The sequence below is a fragment of the Archocentrus centrarchus genome, chromosome 14 (assembly GCF_007364275.1).
Source record: "Archocentrus centrarchus isolate MPI-CPG fArcCen1 chromosome 14, fArcCen1, whole genome shotgun sequence".
Taxonomy (NCBI): Eukaryota; Metazoa; Chordata; class Actinopteri; order Cichliformes; family Cichlidae; genus Archocentrus; species Archocentrus centrarchus.
In genome coordinates this window covers 17,978,099-18,004,473 of record NC_044359.1, presented here as the reverse complement: position 1 = coordinate 18,004,473, position 26,375 = coordinate 17,978,099, and the positions used below count along the sequence as shown (strand labels likewise).

Below are 26,375 nucleotides of genomic sequence, written 5' to 3'. Positions count from 1 at the left end.
TACTCCCTTTGCACCACTGTCTGTTATTTCGCTGCCCTGTACCTGTGGAACACTACCGACAGGTACCAAGGAAAACAGAAAAGCACTACTCTCTTTTCTGTTTGCGTGATCAGCCTTCATTTACCAGCATATTTTGCAGTCGAAGGCAGAATTACATAAATGAAACATTTAAATTTAAACAGTTAAATTGCTATCACACTGTGCTATTAATGTTTACCCAATAAGGATAATTGAAAGCAAAAAAAAAACAAAAGCAAAAACAAAAAGCTTGTTTGGTGTCACTTTAACTTCTGTTCTATGGCCAGTTAAGTTTGCATCACAAGCTGTCTAATCAGAGTGCAGCCGGACCGATGGCTTCTCCATAAAACAGGTTAGATTCAGCTGCTCGGATAAGGCTCCACAAAAACTCAAGTTCAGCATTACTGTGAGGTAGGGAAAACACACACACACACACACACACACACACACACACACACACACACACACACACACACACACACACACACACACACACACACACACACACACACACTCCTCTGTCCAATCAGTCAGTAGGTCAGTGTGCTGTGATGAGTTATGGGCTGTTAGCATGCAGGGGTCTCATTAAGTCCAATCTAGATCTGAACTGAAGACATTACACCAGGGGATGTGAAGTGTGTGTGTGTGTGTGTGTGTGTGTGTATATATATATACACCCGCATACTGGAAAAAAGACTGATAGCCTCAGAATTCCTGCTTAAGAATTCCTGTTTGAAAACTGTTTATTGAGCTACACTACTATCAATACTGCAACATCTTTTACATTAATTCTATGACTGCTATAGTAATATAGCAGTAACTATGCTGACATATATTCCTTTTCAGAAAAGCATTCTGAACATGTCAGCTTTATGTCTGAATGAGCATCCTGGTCACTCTTCCTTAAAACAGTGATCTTTTTAGGTCAGATATTGTAAAATTTACATAACACACAGTACAAGTGTGAGACTGCATCGAGTCACATGGATAATTAGGCATATGGGTCATGGGCCTTTTTGAGTTGATTGTGTTGACAGGATTGTTTAGAAAATGCCCTCAATAGCAATGATAAGTAAATAGTCAATGTTTTTTATCGCACTGCTTCTAATTTCTAATAACGTTATTATTCTATAACGTATTTTTGCTTGCTGTTAATCAGAAGAGGGTTTCTGTCTCTCTCTCTGCAGCGCTCTGCAGGACCCAGAGAGGAGAGAACTAAATCTCCAAAAGTCTGGCTATCCTTCACAAGTCAAAGCTGCCAACGCCTGTTACCACAACAAGTACAACAAGCCTTGTGCAGTACATCAAAAAAAAAAAAAAAGCACCCGTGCCGTGGCTTTCTCAATCACTGTCATGGGAATGTTTTAATGTAAAAGCCACTGATGACAGAATGCCGTCACCTTAAGAGTCACCTGAAGCTGTAATTGTGTATTACATTTATGTTCAGAACAGGGCTTATGACAGCTACTGCTAACACTGTAATGCTGCTGTTATCACCATTACCTCTTTCCACTTTGGTCAAGACTATTACTGTCGATGCCTTTAATTCTGCAGCCCAGTCCAAAATATGACTATTACTGTGAGTGCTGCTACTACACTTGTTGCTTCGGCTGCTGCGAATAGAACCAAACTTATGTGTGCCACTACTACTCTTAGTTACTGCTTTAGCTGTAACAACTACTCAGTCAATAATCAAATGATTGTTTACATCAGGCTTTAAGAGAAAAAAATAATCTAGCTTGTCTTTGATGATAATTTACTACTTTTTTTTTTTTTTTTTTTGTCAAATACCTTTTAACTATTTGATAAAATCCTCTTGGTTTTAGGAAGATTGGGAATGTTTTGGACAAAGCATTCATCAGATTAATTGATAATGAAACTGGAAACAAAATGAATTTTAAAAAAATACATCCAAAATTTATAGATTGGAAGTTAAAGCACATAATTTTTCAGTCACAATCCTCATCTTGATCTGTAAGCTATGAGCTCAAACTATGCTTATCTGTATGTTGTAAGAAGTAGTCCACCTGTCAGTCTCATTTCATGGAACGACTTAAATCTCTGAGTATCTGCAGAGAAGTGATAGATTAACACTGCCTGCTTCCTTCTGCGCTCAACAGAACAGAAACCACATAGGATGACTGTTGAAAGCGGACATTTCAGTCCAGGAAAAACACACTCAGATAGCCAGATAGGGAAAAGTGGTCACACTAACACTAAAACACAAACTCACATTAATGAAAATAAAGGCGCAAATACACACCAATTTGCAGCAGGCCGACATAACCGAACAAGTAATGCACGGCTGAACACAGGCACGCAAGTGGTCACAGAAAAAAAAAATGCATTCAGACACTGCAGTGACACACACATACAACGTGCACACTCTCACACAGGTGCACACCCAGTCTCTACACATAGAATAGACTTTGTTATTATGTTGCTGCTGAGCCAGTTTCCTTGAAGCACAGCGACAAAGTGCTTTAAGTGCTTTTAAAGGCCAGCCGACATGACACAGCATCGTTTGACTCGCTGGTTATCTTGAAAAACAATCTGCCTTGTTCATGTGTGACTTTGAAAGGGATGAGAGCACCGATAGAAAGAGAAGGAGAATGGTATGCCCTTCACTTCTCAGCCTTGTGTTATTATTAGACTGCTCAAGTCTGGCATGGCCCTCTTACTGTGAAAATGCAGATGGATTTATCTAATAGTGATAAGCCTGTGAATGGGGACTGTTTATTCTAAGAAAGGGTATTTAAAGTAAATATTCATGTATTACTGCAGGCTCAGATGATATCTTAGGTGTCGCACACACCAGTCGGGGAAATCTGACTCTGCAATGCTAGGTCCATCACTAAAACACAACACAAGGTGACATCATGAGAACATATATAATTAAAAATGAATAATAATGCTAATAATAAAATATGCGGTTAAAAATTGCTCATTCTTATGGATGAATCTGTGATTTGATGGTACAGCACAGCATCTGCAATCTCTGCTCATTTTAGGCTTCGGTTTAAACATTCTGGCTGAAGTAAGTCCAACAAAGTTCCTAAAAATGATTGAATTTTCATCGGGGAGTCTATCAACCTGATGACAACGGCTCAAACTCAGAGTACAGAGGATGGGCTGGATCACTCTTTACCTGTGCAAGTATGCACTCGTCATAAAGAGAGTGAAGATTAAAGTGATCTTTCTCACTGATGTTCTTCCTCTCAGTCTGACTTTAAAGACGAAGCCATCAGTCCACACCTGATTACACCCTCTGAAACAGCCTGATATAACAAAGTCATTTAATATCTGACTCCAAACTCCAAACAAGAGCACTGCTGGAGTCACGAATAAACCCTGTCAACATGCTGTTAAAATGCTCTCAATGTGGAAGCCAAGATACTTAAAGGGCTTACTTTGTTGCACTCACATGCTTATCTTTTCTCCGAGAGAATCTCAAATATATGATAGATGTTAAGGCCCCTGAAGAGAGATGGAGATATATTATAAGAGAGAGAGAATAATTCCCTCCTGCAAACTTTTGAGATTAAAGTCATGCATTTACAAGAAAAGATGGCAAATTTGTGGCAAATATTTTGAAAAAACTTTCAAATTTACAAAAAGAAACTGAAATTTTGTTTGTTTTCCTTTAGTAAAGGAGCAAAATCATTTCACTTTTTAAGTTTAACTTGGAAAGAAATTCAATACACATATTTGAACTCCTGGGATCAAAACCTGTTATTATTCAACCATATTATTAAGGCAAACAGCAGGCTATAAGATTGTTTTTATTTAAACAACTTTGTCCTCCACAACAATGTGCAGCTGGTTATGAGATGAAGTGCAACACCAAAAACCATAATCCTGAAAGTTTGCACTTTTCACAAGTAATACAGGAGCAGAACCAACAGCATCAGACCTTAGATCTCAAACCTGTGCTTCAAAAATGAAGCAAAACTTTGGATTTACGTGACTGAAAGGGGCAGTAAAAAGGTGCACATCTACATATACCTGAAGACAAGAGGAGTAAATCAGAGTTAGAAAAGAAAAGTTGTTTTTCTCCTCTGGGCATCATGGCTACCTGGCTCTCCACAGTGCGTCACAGCAGATGTCGACTAACAGAGAGAGGAGGATAATTTTAGCAGCCACATCACAGCACGGGCTCTAATGATTGGCTGCTTGGAAGGTCCACAGGACTCAGGAAGAAGTGTGTGCATGTGTGAGTGCTGAGTGGGTGATTAAGAGTGAGAAAACGACAGAGAAGGAGAGAAAGGGGTTGATGAGAGAGTAGCAGAGCGAAGGCGAGGAGAGAGCTCTGTGTGTGTGTGTGTGTGTGTGTGTGTGTGTGTGTGTGTGTGTGTGTGTGTGTGTGTGTGTGTGAGTGATAGAGAGAGGGAGAGAGAGAGAGAGATCAGTGCATTAGTGGAGTGACTCAGTGATTTCAGCAAGCACAAACACATACACTCAAACACAGTCTCTAAGGAAGATAGGACTGCATCTTCTTACCAAGCAGTATGTAAGAAATTGAACAAATTAGAGCCCATATCTTTAAGTTGATGTGACCTCCAGCTTGCATTGGGGGCGGCTGGAGTGTGAAGTGGCAAGAATGAGATTTAACACCTCCAACTCTGAGTTCTCAGTCAGTTCTCAGCCAGAAAAGGTTATATTTCCTGCTCTGTGTTGCGGATGAATTGCTTCCTCAAGTGGAGGTGTTCAAGTACCTCGGGGGTCTGCAATGATGGCAACACTGTACCTGTCTGCTGTGGTAAAGAGACGCAAAGCTGTTGATTTTCTCCTCAATCTATGTTTTTACCCACACCTGTGGCCCCAAACTATAGGAAGTGGAGTGTCTGGGCTCCAGGGTGAGGAGCTCGGAAGCAGCTCAGAGTAGAGCTGCTGCTCCTCCAAATCAAAAGAAGCCAAGTAGGTTGGACTTCCATTGCAGACACCTCCTGAACGTCTCCAGGATGAAGCATTTCAGGTATGTCAAATCAGTAAGAGACCCCATAGCAGAACCAGTACCCACTGGAGAGACTACTTATAACATGGACATGTGGAGATATTTTGCATCTCCACTTACTTGGTTAACTTGCATCTCCAACCAGAAGCAAACCCCAGGGAAAAGCCAGGACATTTATGTCTCTCAACTAATTTGGTAACAGGTCAACATCCTCCCTGAGGAGCTCGAGGTCATGGTCAGGGAGCAGGAGGTGAGATGGATGAATGGAGTTTATACTTTGAGTACACCACACTGATATGTACTGATACTGCCTGATCTGATAGATCATCTTGATATAGAATCTGTATTCTGCACACTGAAAGAAGGCTCAACCACACATCACTGTGAAGTACAAGTACCCCACTTATTAAAATGATGCATGACTGTCTGTCTATAGTTGCTATTTTAACAGCTGGGCTCTACCCCTGTGTGAAGATAAGTTGGATAAACAGTTATAGAAATGGATGTTGTCTGTTGTGAAGTCCAAAGATATTTGGACTTCACACAGCAGGGAGAGAACAGGTGGCAATAATCAACAACTCAGTTCCATTAAGACTTCCAGTAAGCCATGAGAGTGAACCAGAAGGCACGAAACAGGACTTCTCCTAATGGAACAGAGCTATAATTAAATACATGCGTACTTTCTCTACTATGAGAAGCCAAGATATGCTAATGTCTTCTTATTCAACCAACTAGCAAAATTGCAAGACTCCCATCCACCAAATATTATTAGTGTGAATATAAAGCAAAAATAATAAAAAAAATGAAAGAACAAAAGCTTGCATTTAGGAAAAGACATAGAAGGACAGTAAGCATGAAGAACCACCCGCATTTGCCAAGAGTAAGGATTGCTACCAATGAGAGCAGCCACGCAGATCACAGAAAGTGACATCTCAATACAGTTTATGAAAACATACATATAAATATCTACATAAAAATGTGCATATTTTATAATAGTGCACTTCTGAATGTCCTCGTTGCACTTTACTATCTTCACATTTGTTTTCTACTTGTAATTATTCAGCAGTTTAAAAAAAAAAACAAAAAACTTCTAACCAAGATATTTAGATGTTTTTCAAGCATCGTTTTTTTTTGAGGGGCCATTATCTGGAAAACTACTTGAGCTAGGTCCTTCAAATTGTTTGGGGTAAGTATCTGGTACTATGGCTCAATGAATATGGACTCTCAGGAGCGTAGCTCAAGGTAACATAGGACGACGGATGTCCGTAAAATATTTGGGCATCTGATTTCTCACAGCAGATTCAGAGGCCTGCAGAAGCCACAGTTTTGCAGGTAGTGACTGATATTTTCTTACTGCACCGTCACTTAAACCTGACACTGCTTTCACATCCATGTTGTGCTACATTACACCTCTACACCTGACACCTCTTCAAGTGAAAAGAAGAACACCCGGACAGACAGAGCAAATGAAAATGAAAGTAGGAAAATGACAGAAAAAAACAAAGAGCATCTTTTCCTGACGTTCCTCCAACATGGCTTTTGATGTGTAACAAGAAGGAAACTAAGAGTGGGCAAAAAGGTCGGAGGAAAAGCAAATCAAAAAAAAAAAAAAAACTAAAGACTGAAGTAAATAGTAAGACACGTTATCCAGCAGACTGAATATCAAATTGTCAAATTGTCAAAGTGACTTAAGTGCACATGATCAGATTATAAAATAAGCAGAGTTATGAAAAAAAAAAAAGGTTATGCAGAGACTACATGAGACTACATATATATATATATATATATATATATATATATATATATATATATATATATATATATATAAAAAATATAATATACTCTTTGATATCCCACCTGTGATTTTTTACAACTGAATCCTGAGGTGCTGTTCAAAATATACTTTTTCACTTCTTCTCAGTATATGGCATCAGACGTGGTTCGGATGGCAGCTTGTTCTTTGTGTGAGCGCTACAGAGCAGGCACCATGCAGGGCACAGAGAGCACAGGCCTGCAGAAACCTTTCAGTGCGCTCGCTGCACACTGCTTCCAACTCAGGATGGATGAGAGGGAGGAAAAAGGCGTAAAAAGCAACAGGGAAGGGAGTCACCGTTATTATGCAGAAACATTTCTCACTAACACAAATCACTCGCATCAACAGCCTTTACCGGCTTGACACTTTTCAAAAGACACATAAAGGACATGATAGGAATGTGAAAAGGATTTCCTCTTGCTCTTTCTATAGTCCCCTCTCCCTTCTTAGATCTGAAATGTCACATCCGTAGCTATTAGCCTAGCTCCGTACTGCTGAACTCTGAAAAGACACTCAGCCTACAATTTATGCCCCTCATTAGCGTGAGACGAGACAGTGAACAAGTCCTTTTGAGATTTCTCTGAGCGCCGGCTCCTCATCACAAGCCCCTGGCCTGAATGATGCGTGGAGCGACGACGCTCCCCTCCACGCCAAGGGCAGGCTGATTGCCAAGGCTTCACTCAAAGGTCATGCAATTAAGCTTTGTTCCCGCTTCAATAAGGCTTTGACTGACTGACTGTGCTCCTCCGTGTGAACAGATGTGATTTTTGGCCTCAAGCAAGCTAGAATTCTCTCTTCCATTCATGTCCACAATCATGTATTCAAAGAAATGAGTCAGAGATACAAAAATCATCATGAAAAATATAAAGGCAGAAATTATCATACGTGCAGCTCGTCCACAAATTTAAATTCCAATATTTATATTCAGGCAGTATGATAGCGGTTAAATATGTTGGATTTGGAGCTAGGAACTGCTCGGACTGGAGTCTTATCAGCGATAAGCTCTTCTCCCCAAATGTCCTTGGGCAAGGCATTTAACCTCTGAACTACTTCAGTGGAGTGACTGAACAGCCATTCAGTGCTGTGCAAAAGTCTTGAGTCACCCCTCATTTCTTTATATTTTACTAAGAAAGTGGGAGATAGGTACAGTAATTTATTCAAAAATCTGCAAACATACATGGAAATACCATATGAGACAAAACCAGAATTTGTATGATTCTATCTAGCTTGAAAGTCAGTATTTGTCCACCTTTATTCTTCAACAATGCCTGAACTCTCTTAGGCAGCTTTCTTGTCATTTCTTTAAGTAGTCTTCAGAAATAGTTCTCCAGGCTTCTTGAAGGACATTCAAAGCTCTTCTTTGGATGTTGACTGTCTTTGGTTCCGTTCTTTGTCAAGAAGATCCCACATTGCTGGCTGAAATGCAGCTCCAAACCATGAGAGAGCCTCCACAATGTCTTACAGTTGGCTACAGACACTCACTGTTGTACCTCTCTTCTGACCTCCTTCATAAATACTGATGGTTATTTGAACCATTCATCACTCCGTAAGACCTGTTGCCACTGATAAAAGATAAAATTGTTTTTTTGCTAAGTTCTCTGTTATGCATAGACAACAGCAGTTCATCCCTTGAGTTAGGCTTTTTTTTTTTCTCTGTGCTTTAATGATTCATAGTTCAGTGTTAAGTGGCTTAAGAAAAAAAAATATTCCTCTGAAAATGGGAAAAAGGACTGGACTGAAAATGAGTGAAAAAACAGCCAATGCACAAAGAAAAACATGGAGAGACCTTCAGAAAGTCTGGAGAATTAGATGTTAGATTCAACTCATTGTCATTATGCACACAACGAAATGATCGTTCCAGATCACTCATCCACAGATGAGGATCTGCGGTCATGCAGCCAGAGACCGGCGCTACAGTACCATTAGGCAATGTGGTTTAAGTGTCTTGCCCAAGGACACAACGCAACGCAGGGACAGGGGCTCAAACCTGGAACCTTCCGGCTGTAAGGCGAGCCTACCCACTGTGCCACTGCCACATGCTCAAAACCACTGTAAAAATTACAAGGAAGCCTGGCTCTTTGAAAGCAAAATATAAAAAAATGAAGGGTGGCTCAATACTTTCACACAGTACTATTAAGTGTAGTGGGCAGCTTGCATGTCCTAGCAAAAAAAAAAGTGAACACATTATAGAATCTGTATAGTAATATCTGATAAGCTTTTAAAGTTACAACAGAAAAAATATCCAAAAATCTAACTTCATGTAAAAAACAGCTTTCCACACAATAACTGACTTAAACTAGGCATGCAGTACCCAAACCACTCCAGTGGATTAGATCTGTGGAGGCTGTGCTTGTACTCTGCAGCTCCCAGGTGTGAACATGTGTACAATCATGAATATGAAACGAGATGTTTCTGAGAGAGCAAAAGAAAGAGGGCGAACATGCACGGAAAAAATAAAGTTTAAAAAAACTGGGTCACTGACAAGAAAAAGTGAAGGAGACTTAAGAGGCAGAAGCGATAAGCCAATTTCCCCCCACAGAGTCCAATGCAAAATATCATTCTTGGTATGGCAGCTAAGGCAGGCGATCTGGTGAAATGGCAAGCAAAAGGCTGGGGAGTGATGTGACCTAGTTTTGAAGGAGACGTGTGGCTGAAACAACCAAACAACTGCATGATTAATGCTGCTTTGCATGTCGGTATCTATTGCAACTTGAGTCGGTTGTTGTGCTTTTTTAGAAGCAGAATTTACTAACTGGGAACAACACAGTAGATTAAATGAAAGCCAATCTGTGGCTGCTCACCAGACGTTCCAGGAAATTTACCTTAAATGCAGCTTTCTAAAAGAAACATTAAGAAAAGACCGAAGACCCAAAAATCTAAATATGACTGAACAGATCTGTAGCTTAAAAAAAAAAAACAAAAAACAAAAACCCACCACATTAAGTGTGAAATGGGAGGTATTTTCCCCCAAAGAACAATTCCTCTCTGTCGTGACGGCTGCTTCAGCTCTTTCTTTGCTCAGTCTGCCCCTCTGCTCCTGTCTCCAGCTACTCCTCGCCTCCCCTACACCCATATAGTTCGGAGCAACTTTGAAGACCTGCCATTATCCACCATATCTGCTAAATCTTTCCCACTGAGTCGGATCCCAACTCTCACAGTCAGTGTCATTGATGCCAACTTGTAACTGAACTCTTGCCATCCTATTCCCATCTCTGCCTGTCCTGTTAGGCATCCAAGCCGTCTGTACCTTTTTTTTTTCTTTATTTCTTTTTTTTTTTTCCTTGCCTGTCTGGTTCTGTTTGCTGGTTTGGATCACCTCCTTGTGCTGACTGTAAGTTCTCCTTATTTCAGCACTCATTTGGAAAGCTTCATTTTCAGGCATCTCCTGCCTTTGTGTCTTTGGGTTTGTGTTGCCTCACACACACTTCTCCCATAACATTTGACGCATTAAACTCCATCCATCTGGTGCTGTGTGTGGGCCACAGTAAATGCTATGACTTGTGAATGGTCTGCAGGATTTTAGAAGAGCACATCAACTTCTCAAGTGGCTTCATATTAACGCCCACTCTGATCATAGATTTATTTTTAAGATGGAAAAAAAAAAAGCCATTGTCAGACACTTTTGCCGTGTATCATCAATATGAGAGTCAGTGGGTTGCAGGTATCATCTTATTTTCAACTTTGACACCATGTTGTCATTGAGTCACGTTTATCTGCTTCTACTTTATTCGGCAATGTACAACAGCCAGAAAACGAGCATGGACATTTTGTATTTAATGTGAGATTTTCTGCTAGCTGGGAAAAGTGAGAGACGCCTCATGTCCTGTGGATGGACTGCATGCTGAGTTTGTCAAGTTTTTATTTTCTTGGTTTCACTGTTGAACGTCAGTGCAACACGAGCGTTCCAGAAAGATATTTTCACTTATTCTGAGCGAGCGGAAGCAAAAACTGACGTTTAGCAATTGGCAATAAACCATCAGAAGGAATCAGAAGGAAGACGTGGACAGCTGTGGCTTAGGAGGTAAAAAAGGTACTAAGCCACAGCTGGGTGTGAACGTGTACATGCAAATGGGTGAGCGGTCTGAATGCTCAGACTAAACTTGAAAAGCTCTGCATGAATTTATTTCTCCATTTCAGTACTTTCTTTCTAAACTCATTTCTCTCGCTGTAGACCTTTCCACCCCATCAGGTACAGTTAGTATCCAGCCCTTTGATGTTCTGCCATGAAACCATCAGACATGACCGAAAGACAAATATGGGCCATGAAAGGCATGCACAGACACACACCGACCGGTGATGGCTAACTAGAAATAAAACAAATGCTCATGAGCGCACAAATATTAACTTTCCTCACCAGACAAAATACACAACCTCTGATTATTGTTTATATTTCCCCATAGAAGTTCTCTGGCCAACTCTGTTAAGTTTATGTGTCAACAACAAACTTTAGTGCTCTGAGATGGAAGCACAAGAAGTGAAAATATCTACAAAAGAAACCTACAAAACAAAATCTAAACAAAACTACACCTCAGGACACGTCATTTTTATCCTTTGATCAGAGAACTCGATGTTGACAACATGCACAGTACTGCGCAAAGGTATTGAGCCGGCCTTAACCCTTCTTTATATTTTGCTTCCAAGGAGCCAGACGTTCTTGAAATTTTTTAACGTGGTCTTGAGCAATAGTTCTCCAGGCTCTCTGTAAGTCTTTCAGCGTGCTTTTTCCACTCACTCAGTCTTGTACCTGGATATTTTAAACTACGTAACACCGACCCCTGAATCATTCAAGCATAAAACAACTAAAAGAAAGTCATTTGCTTAAGAAATAGGAAAAAAAATCCAGCAAAGACCTGACACAGGATCTGAGAGTTGATCCATCTACTGGTCTCAGTGTTAGGGTGGCTGTCCAGAGGCCATTATTAAGGATGGGAAACAGTGAGCAAAGGCTGAGGTATGTCACCTTACACAAGAACTGGACTGTGGCAACAGGTCTGATGGAGTGATGAACCCAAATTTAAAATTTTTTACAATTTTTGTCTCAAATCACTGTCAACATGTAGGGGCTCAATACTTTGGCACAGTATTGCAGATGTTGAGAACATTGGTCTTATATATTACAAAAATACTGTCACCAGGTCTTAGACGTGAGAGTAAAATCAATAAGAACATTGTCACGTAAAATGTGGTATTTAAGTAATTTTCTGTCTTTCAATCCATCTCCCAATTTCAGCAATTTCCCATCCATCTATTCACATAAATCATTCCTCATCTTCCTTTCTCATCTTTCTAATCATTCCCTCCAACCAATTTTATCTCACTCTTCTTTCCTTCCACATAAGCCATCTTGGAAACATTGGTACTTCTTAATCCATCCACATTTTCTGTCCCCTCTTAGCACTGAGTGCAAACAGTGTGTTTCAATGTGTTTTTGTTTTGTTTGTTTGTTTTTTAAGGTTTCACCACCTGGCAGGTGAGCGAGGGGGAGCAATGCTGACAGTTTAATACAATGGTTCGTTGCTATGTTGGCTCGCGGCGTGTGAATGTGTGAGCGTGTCCACATTCGTTTATTTGCACTCATCTCCCGGCTGGTATGTGTCGACATGCAAAGCTCTCCACCATCCATCCAGGCTGCTCATCCATTCACTGGGCTTGGCACGTGGAGTGAGAGTGTGAAAGTGTGTGTGTGTGTGTGTGTGTGTGTGTGTGTGTGTGTGTGTGTGTGTGTGTGTGTGTGTGTGTGAGAAAGAGAGAGAGAGAAACAAACTGTAACATCAACTTCGAGCTGTTTGCATCTGGTTGCCATGGAGTTTCACAGCTGTTTCCACCAGACCTTAATGAGCTTCAGCAGCTGTTAGCTTAGGACACACACACACACACACACACGTACAAATACACAAACATGTATACATACAGTACACATGTTAGTATCAGTACATGTGATTATGTGACATTTATCCATACTTTACTGTTTCTACATATGAGACTCCAGAGCATCAGAACCTGCAGGGAGGTTGTCTAGAAGAAAGCAATGCATTAACACAGTACAGAAGATCACGGCTCTTGACAGGGATCCATCTATAACATCTGCCTTGAAGCAATAACCCTAATCTTAACGCACAAGCTGTTAAAAGTGCTTTGGTTCACACAGCTTGTCAATGCCCTGAGGATAGATTCTAATTTCCTTTTTTTTTTTTCTTTTTTTTTTTTTTTTACTGGAACATGACTTTAACAAGTGTTAAAGAATAAAGCTTGGTATGCATGCAAAGCATCCTGCAGCTTTATGCATGAATTTTAAGGATTGGAAAAAAAAAAAAAAACAGATTTGCAGGCTTTATTTTACAATTAAAAAAAAAAAAAACCTTGATTTTGAATCTACAAAACAAAACCAAACAAAAAAAACAGGTTCCTCCTCAGTCTTCACTTCACTAACTTCTATCAAACTTGCCTTCAAAGTTTTTGCGTGATCCTGCTTCCAAATGGGCAAATGAACACATACCTCCACCCTGGAAAAATGAATCTGCAGTCCGCTGTAACAAACCTCATGGTATTAATTTCATCTAACATTACAGCTTTTCCTCTCAAACAGGTAAGACTATTTTTATGAACATGAGTGAATCCAGGTGCTGAAGCTCTACAGTGGACAGAACAGATAGCTGTGGTAATTCTAATGTTAATGCTAATGCCGATGAGCATCACCTAGATATTGGAAAAGGTGGACCCAGCTGTTCTGCTCAGACCGACGCTTGGAAATGGATTTACTAGGCCTCTGTTATTTTACTGCAAAAGGACAGAGACACTGTGTGTACAACGGCAAACAGCGCCTGCTCTCTTAATGCAATAAATGAGGATAGCTGTAGCTGTGGTAACTGTACACAACAAAGATGCCTCAAAACACTTTGAAGACATAAAAAATGATCACAACACAAATGACAAAACTAAACCGAACAAATGTTACTGAATAAAAATAAGAAAAAATATCAAAGACTAAAAATTCTTAATTCTTGATGAACGGAGCTCATGTGAAAGTGCCAAAAACTGAGGCTGAATACAGACCACATAAAAAAATCTGCACTATTATTAATAGCCACCAAGGAGAGATCCTGGTGATTTTAAAGAAACTAGGAGTGGCCTTCCCGGTCTACCTAGACCACAGCCTACGAAGACCAGGAAGGCTGGAAGTGAGGGGCTGGGAGCGTCTATTCCCGCCCTCACCTCAGCGTAACGTTTGTCATCTAGCCACTGTGACAGTGGCTAGATGACTGCTGTTTAAGAAGCTGTTTAAGAAAAAAAAAAGTTTTTAAAATAGAGCCAACTTTTTTCTTCTTTTTTTGTTTATTTAATCCTTGAGGAACTGCAGTGTCGTCACTGATACATCAAGAAATAAAGATAAGCGAATGATTCATTTCCAAATATACTGACAGCTTATGAAGTTTAACTTTAATCTCAGCCAAACCACTTTACTCAGGAAAAAATGAAACACTGAAATAAACCGAACATCAACCATTGGATATTATCTGAGTGAATTATAATGTGTGTTTAACTTCCGCTCAGCAGCAAACACGCTGAAAATGATGTGCGGGAATTGGACTTCCTCTCTGGGTATAATGAGCCGCAACTGCCTGGTCAGCTGGCAGCTGTTGAGGCAAGCTGACTGTTAGACAAGCAGGAACGGACATTTCCAAAAATGTTGGAGCACTGAAACGATGTCTTAATAAATTGAGCAGATATTTAAGGTTTACACAACTACATTCTGGCCAGAAAACATCATAAAAGTTTATTTTGTGTCAAATTTTTGGCCGCTATCCTCCGCCATTCCTACAACAGGCTTCAGTCTGCAATGAATCATGGGATAGGATAGACCACCTGACCTGTCCTTAAAGTCTGGGGAAAATGAGGTACGATGAAATTATAATAATGCAATCTTCTGTCATTTCAAAGACAAAAAAAAAATTATATATAAACAAAAGAAACTTCTCATCCTGTGAAGTCAACGCTATTGCACCATACCCACTAAAACTTCTAACTAGAATAAATTAAAATCTTGCAGCATGCAGCGTGTGGTTTCAGTCAACATCTTAAACAATATAACAATCTGTATTGATCTAATTTTTCTCCAAAACACAAGTCAAACTAACGTGGTGCAAAGGTGGTAAAAGGAGTTATGGAAAAATGTAATAACACAGCGCAGTAACTTCCCACACTGCACTGTACTACCATTTACTTTCACTGAGCCAGTGCTGACATATACCACCCCCTCTGTGCCAACGCAAAATACATATACAGTTCATATTCGTCTTGAATACTACTTCTACACTTGACTTCCGCCTCCACACACACACACACAGACACACACACACGCACGCACATGCAAACATTTATTTCTACAAGTAAACAACAAAGCTATCAAGAGAGTTTCACACCTGCTCATCATCTTTTTCGGCAACCCCCCGCTGATACCACTTCCTTCCTCCCATGATGCACAAGGAGTGGCTGATAATATCATTTCTAGTTCAAAGCCTTCTTGCTGTAATTTGCCCGTAAAGCCCGCTCAGGTAACATTCATCTTAGCCTGCTCGCCTCCAGAGGGCTGCTGGATACTTGTTATTGAAAACACTGTGACAAGTTGAAAGATGTGAAACTAGCACTCCCAACCCAGCTTCTATCATGTCATCCTCCTTTGGTTGTCCCAGAAAATAAAGCAATCGTAATATGTAAGGAGGACAGTAAATTAAGAGATTCTGGACCTCACATGACATTGTATATTGCCATATTATTGTTTGTTCTGATGATGGTTTATAGCTAAGAGAAGCTGTATTAATCTGGCTCAGCAACAAATAATAAAACGATTACAGTACTTTTTTTTTTTTCAAAACTGGCCACCCAACATAAAGATTTAAAGTTAATCACTTTTTTCTTTATATTCTGCTTTTGGTGGGCGCATAACCTTCACCTGCTCCCCCTTCCCAGCTGTGAGTACTTTATTAACTGTGTCACTGACTGCGAGCCACAGCTTTTCCTAAATACCCAGCTGCAGACTTGGAAACCACATCTTGTTTGCTGAGATTTGTAGAAACCTCAAATATCATTTGGGTCAAATAGATTTTTTGTATTAAAGCATTACATCTAATTTTGATGAATTTTAGAGACCTAATTAACTGTGTATCAAAAGTCATCATTTAAAAGGCAGCAATCTGCTCAATAGCAGATCGTCCTCATTAAATTCTGTGCAACTTACAAAGCGAGTTATCAAAACATCAAGGTCACAAATACTAGTTGCTATTCATTTTATTTTTTCATGTTATTTATGCATATTTAATATTCTGCAGCGCTCCTCTCTGTATCCATTACACCATGCATATAAAGAAAGAAACATCAACAGACATCATAAGCATAAACCTCTGCTGTGTCTACTCACACCTCCCTATAGAGTGCATAACGAATGGATTGATTTTCAGACTGAAAAAGATTTCCAAAAACTAAGCCGCTTTTTCCATGCATCTGCACAAAAGCAGCCGTTAACCACTCACAGCAATATCGATCTCAGGTTTTCTGTTTGTGGAACAACTTTGTATCTATCTACAAAATTTTTAAAGACCTCAGTCTCATCTAAAATGAGATAAAAACAGCTATAGGAAAAAAAAAAAGAAAAGTAAGCATTTGACTGTGTCCTCCTTCCGCCAAGCAAAAACCATCTAAACCACTTCTAAGAAAAGTCAAAGCTGGAGTAAGACTCACAAAGGCGCAAATAGAGATGGCTCATTTTTAGAAAAGAGCTACGTTGTCATTACAAAGTCCATAGTGTTTAACATTTGCCACACCTCCCTCTAACCAAGGGTAAGCATCATCCCATAAACTTGTCCACATTTGGAGCTACTGTTCAATTTTCTCACCAGCAGGGATGCAAATCCTGAGGATTTTTCACTGCCTGAAAAAAATATTTTTGTTGACATTTTTTTTTTTAAAAAAGCTTATAGTTCCAGAGACTGCACTACAAAATAGGCCATGTAAACCAGGCTGTTTGTGAATATCATAGAGCGGTGAGGGAGGATGCTGATGATACTGCAACGTAATCCATCAGCAAAGGTAAAAAACCAGAAGAAATGTTGATGAAGCGCTAATAAGCATCATGGCCTAGAAGTCTATTTCGACCAGTGAACCATTTCAGCACCAAATGCCACATTTCCATGTGGCATTTGGTGCTGAAAAATGTTTCTTTCATCTATATTAGCCACATTTATCTGCCGCTTACATACAAAGAATGCCTCATCGTCCTTTTTTTTATTAGCTAGGTGAAAGTAGTAAAAAAGGAAAAAGGAAACTACACACACTCTCATTTAAAAGCTGCTGAGGTTACAGCTTTTCAGAGTGTCTGTTTTCGGTTTGTGTCCAGGCTGCTGCTCACTGTCTTTAAAGCACAAAAGAGCTGTACTTAAGTGGTCAGAAACAGACACTTGGCAAGCAAAGGAAACCTCACTCCTGAAGTTGAAGCCGAAATGTAGTTAACAGTGTATCAAGTAAAAACAAGGAACTAATATAAGTATTATTAGGAAAAGAGGGATGTCTTTTTTTTTTTGGTTAGGCTTGTGACCTTTGAACTTTAAAACATGCAGCAAGTTGTTGCCATTGCCTCAGGACATTTCACACTCTGACAGCAGTTGCAGCCACCTCTGGTTGAAGTGCTGACAGGCAACCAGTTGGTACTAAAAGATTTAAGTCCCGTAATCTAGCTTAAGGACAGTGTCTTTGTTAGCTTGTCAAAATGCTGTCAAAGGATGACGTCCCTTTGAAACATATAATCATTCGCACAGTCAACACGGTAGTGGGAATAACTACGTATTAATCAAGGAGTTTATTGAGTCAGATGAGTAAAGCCCTTGAAGCTCATCTTTTTTTCTTTTCTTTTTTTTTTTTTTTTTTTTGCCTGTAACCTACTGCTTCCTCATTCTCTTTCTCTTTCTATGACACTGAGCAATTTCACAGTCTTTCCTTCATTTTGCAGGGTAACTGCCAAAAAATAACTGTGTCAAGAATGAAAAAGACTTCGTAAATTAGATTCAGCTTTTACACCTGGTCAATTACCATGTAAAATGAGCCTGATTGTTGGATTGCTTGTCAGAAAACAGTCAGATACAAACATACTCCTCTAAAGTTGGAAAAGTGGGTCAGACACTGACAATCAGCCTCTTGATTTGACCTGCATACTAGAAAACATATGAAATACATAATCTAATGTTCTCCTCTAGCCTCGCTTTCAGATGAGAATTTTCAAAAATGACTGAGTAATGACAACATAACATGATTTGAACATGTTATGTTGTCATTCTTTCTGTTACCAGAAAGAATGACAACATAACATGTTCAAATCATGAATGCAGACAAAACAACACTCACGAAAAGCACCAGTATCAAAAATATCTGAAAAACTAGGAACTGATGATGTCTCAACGGGCCAGTTGTGTACTAACTGCAGATCCCACCTTCACAGGCCTTCTAACAGGTTTGTTTAGGGACGGATACCTACTCTACTTTAGGTACTTCTGGTTATCCCTAACAAACTGCTGGGTGAGTTTTAATGTTAACAGATAAACTCAACAAATTAGCAACCTATAAAGATAAAATCCTCTTCCAGAAACAGGCTTTTCCTTAGAACTGTAAAGATTCACTATATAAGCTATTAAGAAATGGCAACCTAGCAGTCAGCTTTTACAGCTGTAATCAGAGAACCTGGTTATAGTAAGTAATGTAAGTAAAGTAATGTTTCGTCCAGTGCAGCCGTTGCTTTGACGTGCTTAGAATTGACATCATGGTCAAAGATGCTGCAAAATTGTAACATTAACCTTGTCAGTCTGATGGACATATACCAATAGTTTAAAGAGAAATGCCCCAATAAACTACAGCAGGAAAACAGCTACTATATCTTTAACATCACCAAGCGAGCAAATGCAACAGACTTTTTACATTAAATGAGTCGAGCTTTCTTGACACCAGTTCAAATGCACTTGCAACTCCTTTTGAAAACTTTGCACTGAACCTTTGTCAGCTGCCACCCGCTCTTTTTGTTTGTTCAACCTTTCTTGTCACTCACTGCTTCAGAAAAAGCAGAAACATTACTTCAAAACATCATCCTTTATGAAAGAGCAGTGTGCCCCGGAGTGAGGAGGCAGCATTATGAAAGGGAACATGGCCCCTGGCTCTTCAGCTGAGGCCTGGGTCAGAGCAGAGAGCTACAGTAGTAATTACTGAGAGACTGATTGCTGACAGGACCTTCCAACAGCCTGTGGTTAACTGGATGGAGCTGAGGGGGAGGAAGCTTCAAATGCGCAGGCCTGACAGACGCTCTGCTGATGACTTGTACTTCAGGGTGGTTCGGGGCATGCATGCCATTTTGCTTTATTCATTCTCCTTTTAAAAGTCACTGAGAAACAGACTATTTGAGCTCCTTTGCTTTGCTAGTTTTTGACTTTTTTGGGGGCAACAACGGGGAGGTATAGATAAGATGGGAGCAAATTACCTTCTAAAATTACATTAATTAATTTTTGTTAAAAAACTTTGTCATTGAGCAACCTCAGAAGTCAAGATCTGCCATGAGGGGCACCCCCCCCCCCTCCATTTTTTAAGAGTAAATGTAATTTCTTCCAAATGACAGATTTATTTCTGAAGTGAAACTCTTCAAAAAGCAACAGGCGAGTTCTCCTTAAACAGATCTGAACCCACTTCACTGAGAGTGGGAGGAATGTGTGACTGCGGCAGGCAACACATTGCCACAACTGGTAGAGTGCACCATTTTCCAACCGGATTATGCCAGTTTCTTCTTCAAGGTGGTCATTTGAGAGCCCATGGCTCATTCATCATGACCATATGGATGTTACAACCTGGTATTTTAGCCAACCAATTTATGCCATCAATGCGCCTGGTTGGTTTAGCTGCGGTGACTGAGACGGCTGTATTTACATTGGACAGAAGCGTCCGTTTCACTGCAGTGGCTGGATCACAATCTTAAAACCAGACGCAGCTCAATTAATCCAAAATGCCCTGTGTGCAAATTTATTTGATTTCCACGGATTATGTACACTTTGACAATGGAATAAGCATATTTTGACATGTGTTGTTATCAAATATTCTGTGATCTCACAAAGATCTGCAATGGCAATCAGCTCTGAAACATAAAATAGCAGCAACAATGCTCACATTGCATGCAAACAAAGGATGTGACAGGCTACTTGGAATCTGACCATTTTTGCCAAAATAAATTTCTTTCACTGGAGTGGAGCAAAACTGTGAGCTTGGCATGGTCAAACAAAGACTGCATTTCATTAAACATATTTTTTGTGTACTGTATATGCCTGAGTCACTGGACCAAGCTGCCAAACTAACTTACCTCTGATGGTTTCTTGTGCTGGTGGCGGACCCATGTGCTGCTGGTGCCCGTATTCTTGGATGACCTAGACCACGACGTCACTTGACCTGCAGCAGTAACAAAGACAACCACAGTCAGCGTAAACCAGTATTTCTCCAGCCCATAGTCTATTAGTATTTACCTAATGTATGCACACTCTTTTTAATTCCAGAGCAGTGTGTCTAATGTATTTTCCCATAATTTACAGTTTCTAGTTTCTCTCTTCTCTGCTGTTCTCAGTTTAGAAGCACCTTTTAGAATCACGTCTTGCCACTTGGCAGCCACCTTGAAACACATTCAGGCACTTATTTGGGCAATTATTTTGAAGCATTATCTAAGCAGACTTTAATTTCAATGGTTACCGGTAAATACAAACTGCATGTATACAATCAGCAGTGAAATGTCAAAAACCAGAACGTCAGCAATGTAGTAGCTCATCCAGCTCACAGCCCTTAATAATCCCCATGATTGTACTATGTGAAGCACAGAAAGATGTTTTCTTGTCAATGGCTGACTGTGTTGCACAAGCTAATGAGAATTAAAATCCACTGAGAAGTCAAGCAGGGTTGCAAAAGATCAAATCCAGGGCAAATTCATCTCTGATCACTACCAAATCAAAGTGTTTGAGTCACCATGGCCATAAAAAGAAAATCTACATCGGCATGTCATAGCAAAGACGTATTACTGGTGGTAGAACGAGCATGCTTCCAAATGTGGATGTCAACCAACAGAAGCACTCCCTCATACTTATGACCATTAAGATTATGATCATCACCATATGCAACATGGGTAGCAAAGTGATATTTCAAGCCTTTGCATCACTTGGCATTTCATCAAGTTTCTTTATGCTTTTGTGCAAAATGTATCAATATCAAATTTTATGACTTTGCTAAATAGTCTGAATTGAATATTGTTCAGTACGTGAGAAGCAAGAATTTGGTGAAACTGTGCATGAAGGTTATGCTGCGAAAATGCAAAAAATCCACGTAAATCGTCAAATCTGACCTTGAAATTGAGAATGTGGGTTGAGACCCAAATTAGATGATCACTGTATGCAAGTTTTACTAAAATCAGACCAACACACTAGGAGGGGGAGTCATTCTTGTGCACTGTGGATGGACACCTCACCACGCCATAATCTCATCAGTCCTTTTGCTAGAATGCTTAAAACACTTAAAAGGTCTTTGATCCAAAAATCATCATCATCTTCATTATCATCTTCTTCTTCCTGTTCCCTTTAGGAGACACCACAGCAGATCATCTGCCTCCATCTCACCCTATTCCTTGAATCCTCTTCTGTCACACCATCTCTCTGCATGTCCTCCTTCTCTACATCCATGAATCTCCTCTCACATACTTCTCTGCCACACCTGACCTCCTCATGCAGTACCACAAAGACACAGTGCAACTCCTTCTGACCTTCTCTGTACTCCTCCATCAACACTTTCATCAGAACTGTAGTGCTCTTTCTCAGCATAAAGCCATACTGCTGTTCACTGATCATCACCTCTCTCCTTAACCTAGCTTCAACAACTCTTTCCCATATCTCATGATACAGCTCATCAACTTTACTTCTCTGTAGTTACTACAGCTCTGCACATCACCCTTGTTCCTGAAAATCAGGGACTCCAGTGCACTTCTTCTCCTTTCCTCTGGCATTTTCTCACTCTCCAGGATTGTGTTAGACAATCTAGTCAAAAAGTCCACTGCCGGGGCGCCTGGGCGGCTTAGTGGTGAAGCCAGCGACCACATACATATGCCGCGTTGCGATGCGGGCGGCGCGGGTTCGCATCCCGGCCCGTCGCCAATTTGCCCGCGTGTCTTCCCCTGTATCTTTCCCCCATTTCATGTCACTCTCCACTGTAGACAAAAGCCGCTGTGGCCAAAAATGGAAAAAAAAAAAAAAAGTCCACTGCCATATCTCTCCTAGATATCTCCTGTCTTCTACACATATGTCATCTGGACCAACTGCTTTTCATCTTCTGACTTTCCTCCATGCATCATCCTCTCTCTCGTTTTCTGCATTAATCTTTGCCCCAAATAAGGTTTTAAAAAGTTTTTAAAGTTATACTTTTCTCCCATAGATTTCCACTGGGGATTCTTTAAGTGCCAACCCTCCTGAAAGAACTGCACTGAAACTTGTTTGAAACTGTATTCATTCACTGCAATAAAAGCTTTCCAGCAACTGCTAATCCATTTAAAACAGAGAGAATGACTTTTTTAAATTTATCTTCGAAATCTACCCTCCTGGCCACCACAAAGGACACAACCTAAGAGAAGTGCTGCAAACATCCTTTTCTCAGTGAAGTATTCTACTCAGGACCAGAGGAGAAAACATCAATATTTTTCTGGCAGACAAATTAGCCTTTTCTGACCTTCCTTTTTCAAGCTCACAGTTGGAAAGACGGCTTGTTTCAAGCCTTCATTCATCTGGATCAGAACACAAAGCCAACTTAATCTGTGTTTGATTTGTCAAGAATGTTTAATGAGTGCGAATGTTGATTTAAAGTGGAGAAAATGAGGAACAGGTCTCTGGCTGTAGATTGGACTTCAATTGCACAGCATGTGCTGAAATTCACGCCAAAGACATTTTATGGAAAAAATTTATTTTGCAGAGAGGGTTTACAATAAAAGCATAATAAAAACACTGTAGCCGGCATGAACCAGCAGGGAATTAGTTACTTATTAGAGAGCAAGAAGCTGCTCATCAAAGCTTCTTAAAATGAGCATGAGATGGGGTTCAAGACTTTTGTAATTCACACCAGTGGAGGTGATTCAAATGCAGCGGAGAATCATTAAAAAAAAAAAAAAAAAGCAACCAAACAAAAACCTTCTTTGTGACTTTCATTGCCCGTGGCAGTACTACCACTATGAGTCAGACCTTTAATTGAAGCAGATTGATGATGATCTATTAAAGGCTTTAATAAGTAATGGCAGTATAAACAGCATCTTGTTAAGTGGTTAGTCCACTGCGGTCCTTTACAACCTTATTAATACACAACCTAATTGCAATTAACCAGACACCGAAGCCAATATCCCACCCACCGCTTCAATCAACAGCCCTGTGTGTGCATCCTTCCACGTGTGCCTGTACACATGTTTGTGAACAGAGGCCGCACTGATAGGCAAAAATGTATGTGCGCACTGTTTTCTTTATGCTGTTTCCTACATTCAAAACAAAGGAATAAATCACAAAACCTCCTGCGGCACCTCTCATGTGTGCCCCATAAGAAAACTGTCAGTAAAAATTGCATCAAATCAGTAATTAAATTACATCACACACGTAATGGAAAACACAAATTCACCCACATTATGCGATATAGCGCACTGCGACCGTGACTTTATGTGAGTGTGCATGCATGTGCTGCCTCCCACTCAACATATTTCCCTTTCCACAACAGCAGTGCTGCCACCCCGCTAATTTTGCTTGTGACGTCTGAATAGCTAACTGCGCTGAGAGCGGAGCTGCTGTCAGGCCTGTCTTCAAAAATCACAAATTCCTTCTCCCTCTCACTCTCTCTCTCCTACACACACACACACACACACACACACACACACACACACACACACACACACACACACACACACACACACACACCCAATTCACACAAAAAAGATATTCTGTATTGGAAGCCACTTACACATCCATGCCTCTACATTTTTTCCCCCATCAACATGCACGTTTTGCCTACACTGGGTCAGTGTGTCAGCACTGGGGGGGGGGATATGCAGCATGCATCACAGAGGAATAAGTGCAGATGAATCAAACAGGACTTCAGGGAGTGATCTGAACACAGCACTTGCACTGAAAAGTGCTCCTGAGGTTCATGAGAAAGCAAACTTGAAGGGGAGATCAGCCATATTTAAAATCAGCCCACACAAATGAACTTTATTTAGACTAAACTCCTTGACTTCTTGACTGCGCCTCATATTGTTCAGCCCTCCAGGGTTTTGTCAAACATATTGAAATGCATCCTACTGTTGCTATTCTAAGCTGTAAATTCAAAGTGTGCCACCTTACAGGCTGAGATAGGACACAGTGAGTGCTGTGTGTACGTAAGTGTGCGTGTTAGACAGAACCAACCTTCATTCTTCAAAGTTAAACGGGGCAGTGCGATTCTAGGGTGTCCAAGAATAAACATGCAAAACACAACAAGCGCTGGCACAGTATTTATTTTCTTCTTTTTTTTTTAATCACATATCTTAATCTCAGCACAGTTTGATGCCTAAACAGCAGCAGCCTCCACCATAAACATCAAAAAGCTAAACAGCACCCAGAGGTTTGATGATGATGACACCTTACTCAGACACTGTTGATTTTCTTATCCACAATTCTCTGTTTAGTAACTGTGTTTTGTGCGTGTAAGTGTGGTGGGTATGAAAATAGACTGCATACTAATCCATTGAAGGTTTTTGAGCTTACCCATGAATCTGCATTCCACAAAAATGTGTGTGTCCATGCAGGTTATATCCACGTGCTCCACATAATGCAGCTGCAGAGCTCCATCACTGTGGCCAGATAACCAAAACGGGCCAGGGCACAGTTGGAAGTTACCATCGTGGCCGTGTGTTAATTAAAAGCCACGCTGGATGCACAGCAGCCAAAATTATCATGGGCATCCTTCAATTAGAAACCTGATAACCTCCAGTGAGCAGATGCAGCTGGAGCCCACACTGCCGTGGGCAGGGGAAGCTATCAGCTAAAGGCTGATTATAAAGCACACTATATGGCCTTCAGCATGGAGTGGCTCTGTCAGGTCTGCAAAACAGCCTGTTAAACCTGTTGTAAAATACATTATACATGCAGACCTGTGACCACACAACAGTTAAGCCTGTCAGAGGTCATTTTAGCCTGTAGTGTAAACAGTTTGACTACTTTCCCCAGATTTAATCTGGCTGTAGAGCTCCACTGATCACCCACAACAATACTACCTGTCCAATAATGCATTCAGCTACGTCTTATGCTCCTAAAACAGCCTGGACACCTCGATACATAGACATAACACTTCTTGGGTGTCCTGTGGTGTCTGCCACTGTGAAGTTGGCAGCAGCTTCTTTGGGTCCTGTGGGTTGCGGGGTGGGGCCTCCAAGGATCAGGCCTGTTCCGGTGCATCTGGCAGATGTTCAGAATTAGGAATTTGAAGGCTACGCCAGGCTCTTTGTTGTGTTCTTCAAGACATTCTTGAATGGTTTCTGACAGTGTGGCAAGGCCTGTCTCGCTGTGGTGAAGGCCGCTGCCATCGGGGAGTTCCTCTCCAATGTTTGTTCAGCAGCAGTATTTAAATTGGTGGCATGTTTGAATGCATGAATTCCAAGATCCAAGATTTCTCGGTACACTCGATCGCAATGAAAAGATCAGTGTTATTCAATTCATCGTCAGTGCTTTTAACATGGCCAAAGCATTCGTCCTCATAACAGCCTACAGTGCTGTTTCTCCTTAAGTTTCTAAAGTAATGTCAGTGCCTCAACTTTAACCATCAGCGATAAGTGAACAGAGAAAGAGAAGATGCTTATCTTTCTCTAATCTGTTCTATCACTTCAGCGCCATCTTACTGATATTTTTCCATTACGCTGAAATAGGAAATTGGATTTAATTCCACAGAACGATAATCACAAATGAAAATGTTTTGTTTCACTGTGGTACAATGAAAATGTACCACAACATGAGTGAGAATACTTTTATCATTATAGTTCTCCAGGCACCAAGCTGTGAAAGGATAACTCTCTCTTATTTACACTAATTTAGACAAGCATTAAAATAATGTCTGAAAACCTCATTAGCACAGCTGGGTTTAGCGACACCAAAACAAATGTGAGGTCCTCTTATTTTATTTCTTTTTTTTTTTTTTTTTTTAATTCTACAGCTTGCCTTCTGATGTGTCTAATTTTGATCTGTTCTCTAATATTGCCAAAGAAATAGCCAAACAAATATATTTGCTTACTGCAAAATGCATGCTGCAAAATGCCAAGAATTAGTCACAGTGAACTGACAAAAGCCGAGAAGAATGACATTTAAAATTAAATTAAAATTGCTAGCTGTCTTTTAGTGAATAAACCCTCATATTTTAAAGACAGTCATCAGCTGTTATGGCCATTTGTGCTTGTATAACAATGTATTTTATTTAAAGAATGTTAACAAATTAATTTCCAACAGAAGCTGCCAGTCATAGACATGCAGTAGTCTGGCCAGATGT

At 40.3% G+C, this 26,375-nt stretch overlaps 1 protein-coding gene across 1 annotated transcript in view; it reads right to left on the bottom strand.

The window, feature by feature from the left end:
* jade2 (jade family PHD finger 2) overlaps positions 1–26,375 on the bottom strand; it is a 233,848-nt gene that overhangs the window by 164,146 nt on the left and 43,327 nt on the right. Inside the window, 1 exon segment of the mRNA XM_030747308.1 lies at positions 20,164–20,249. Within this exon segment, the coding sequence (XP_030603168.1) occupies positions 20,164–20,249 (86 nt within the window).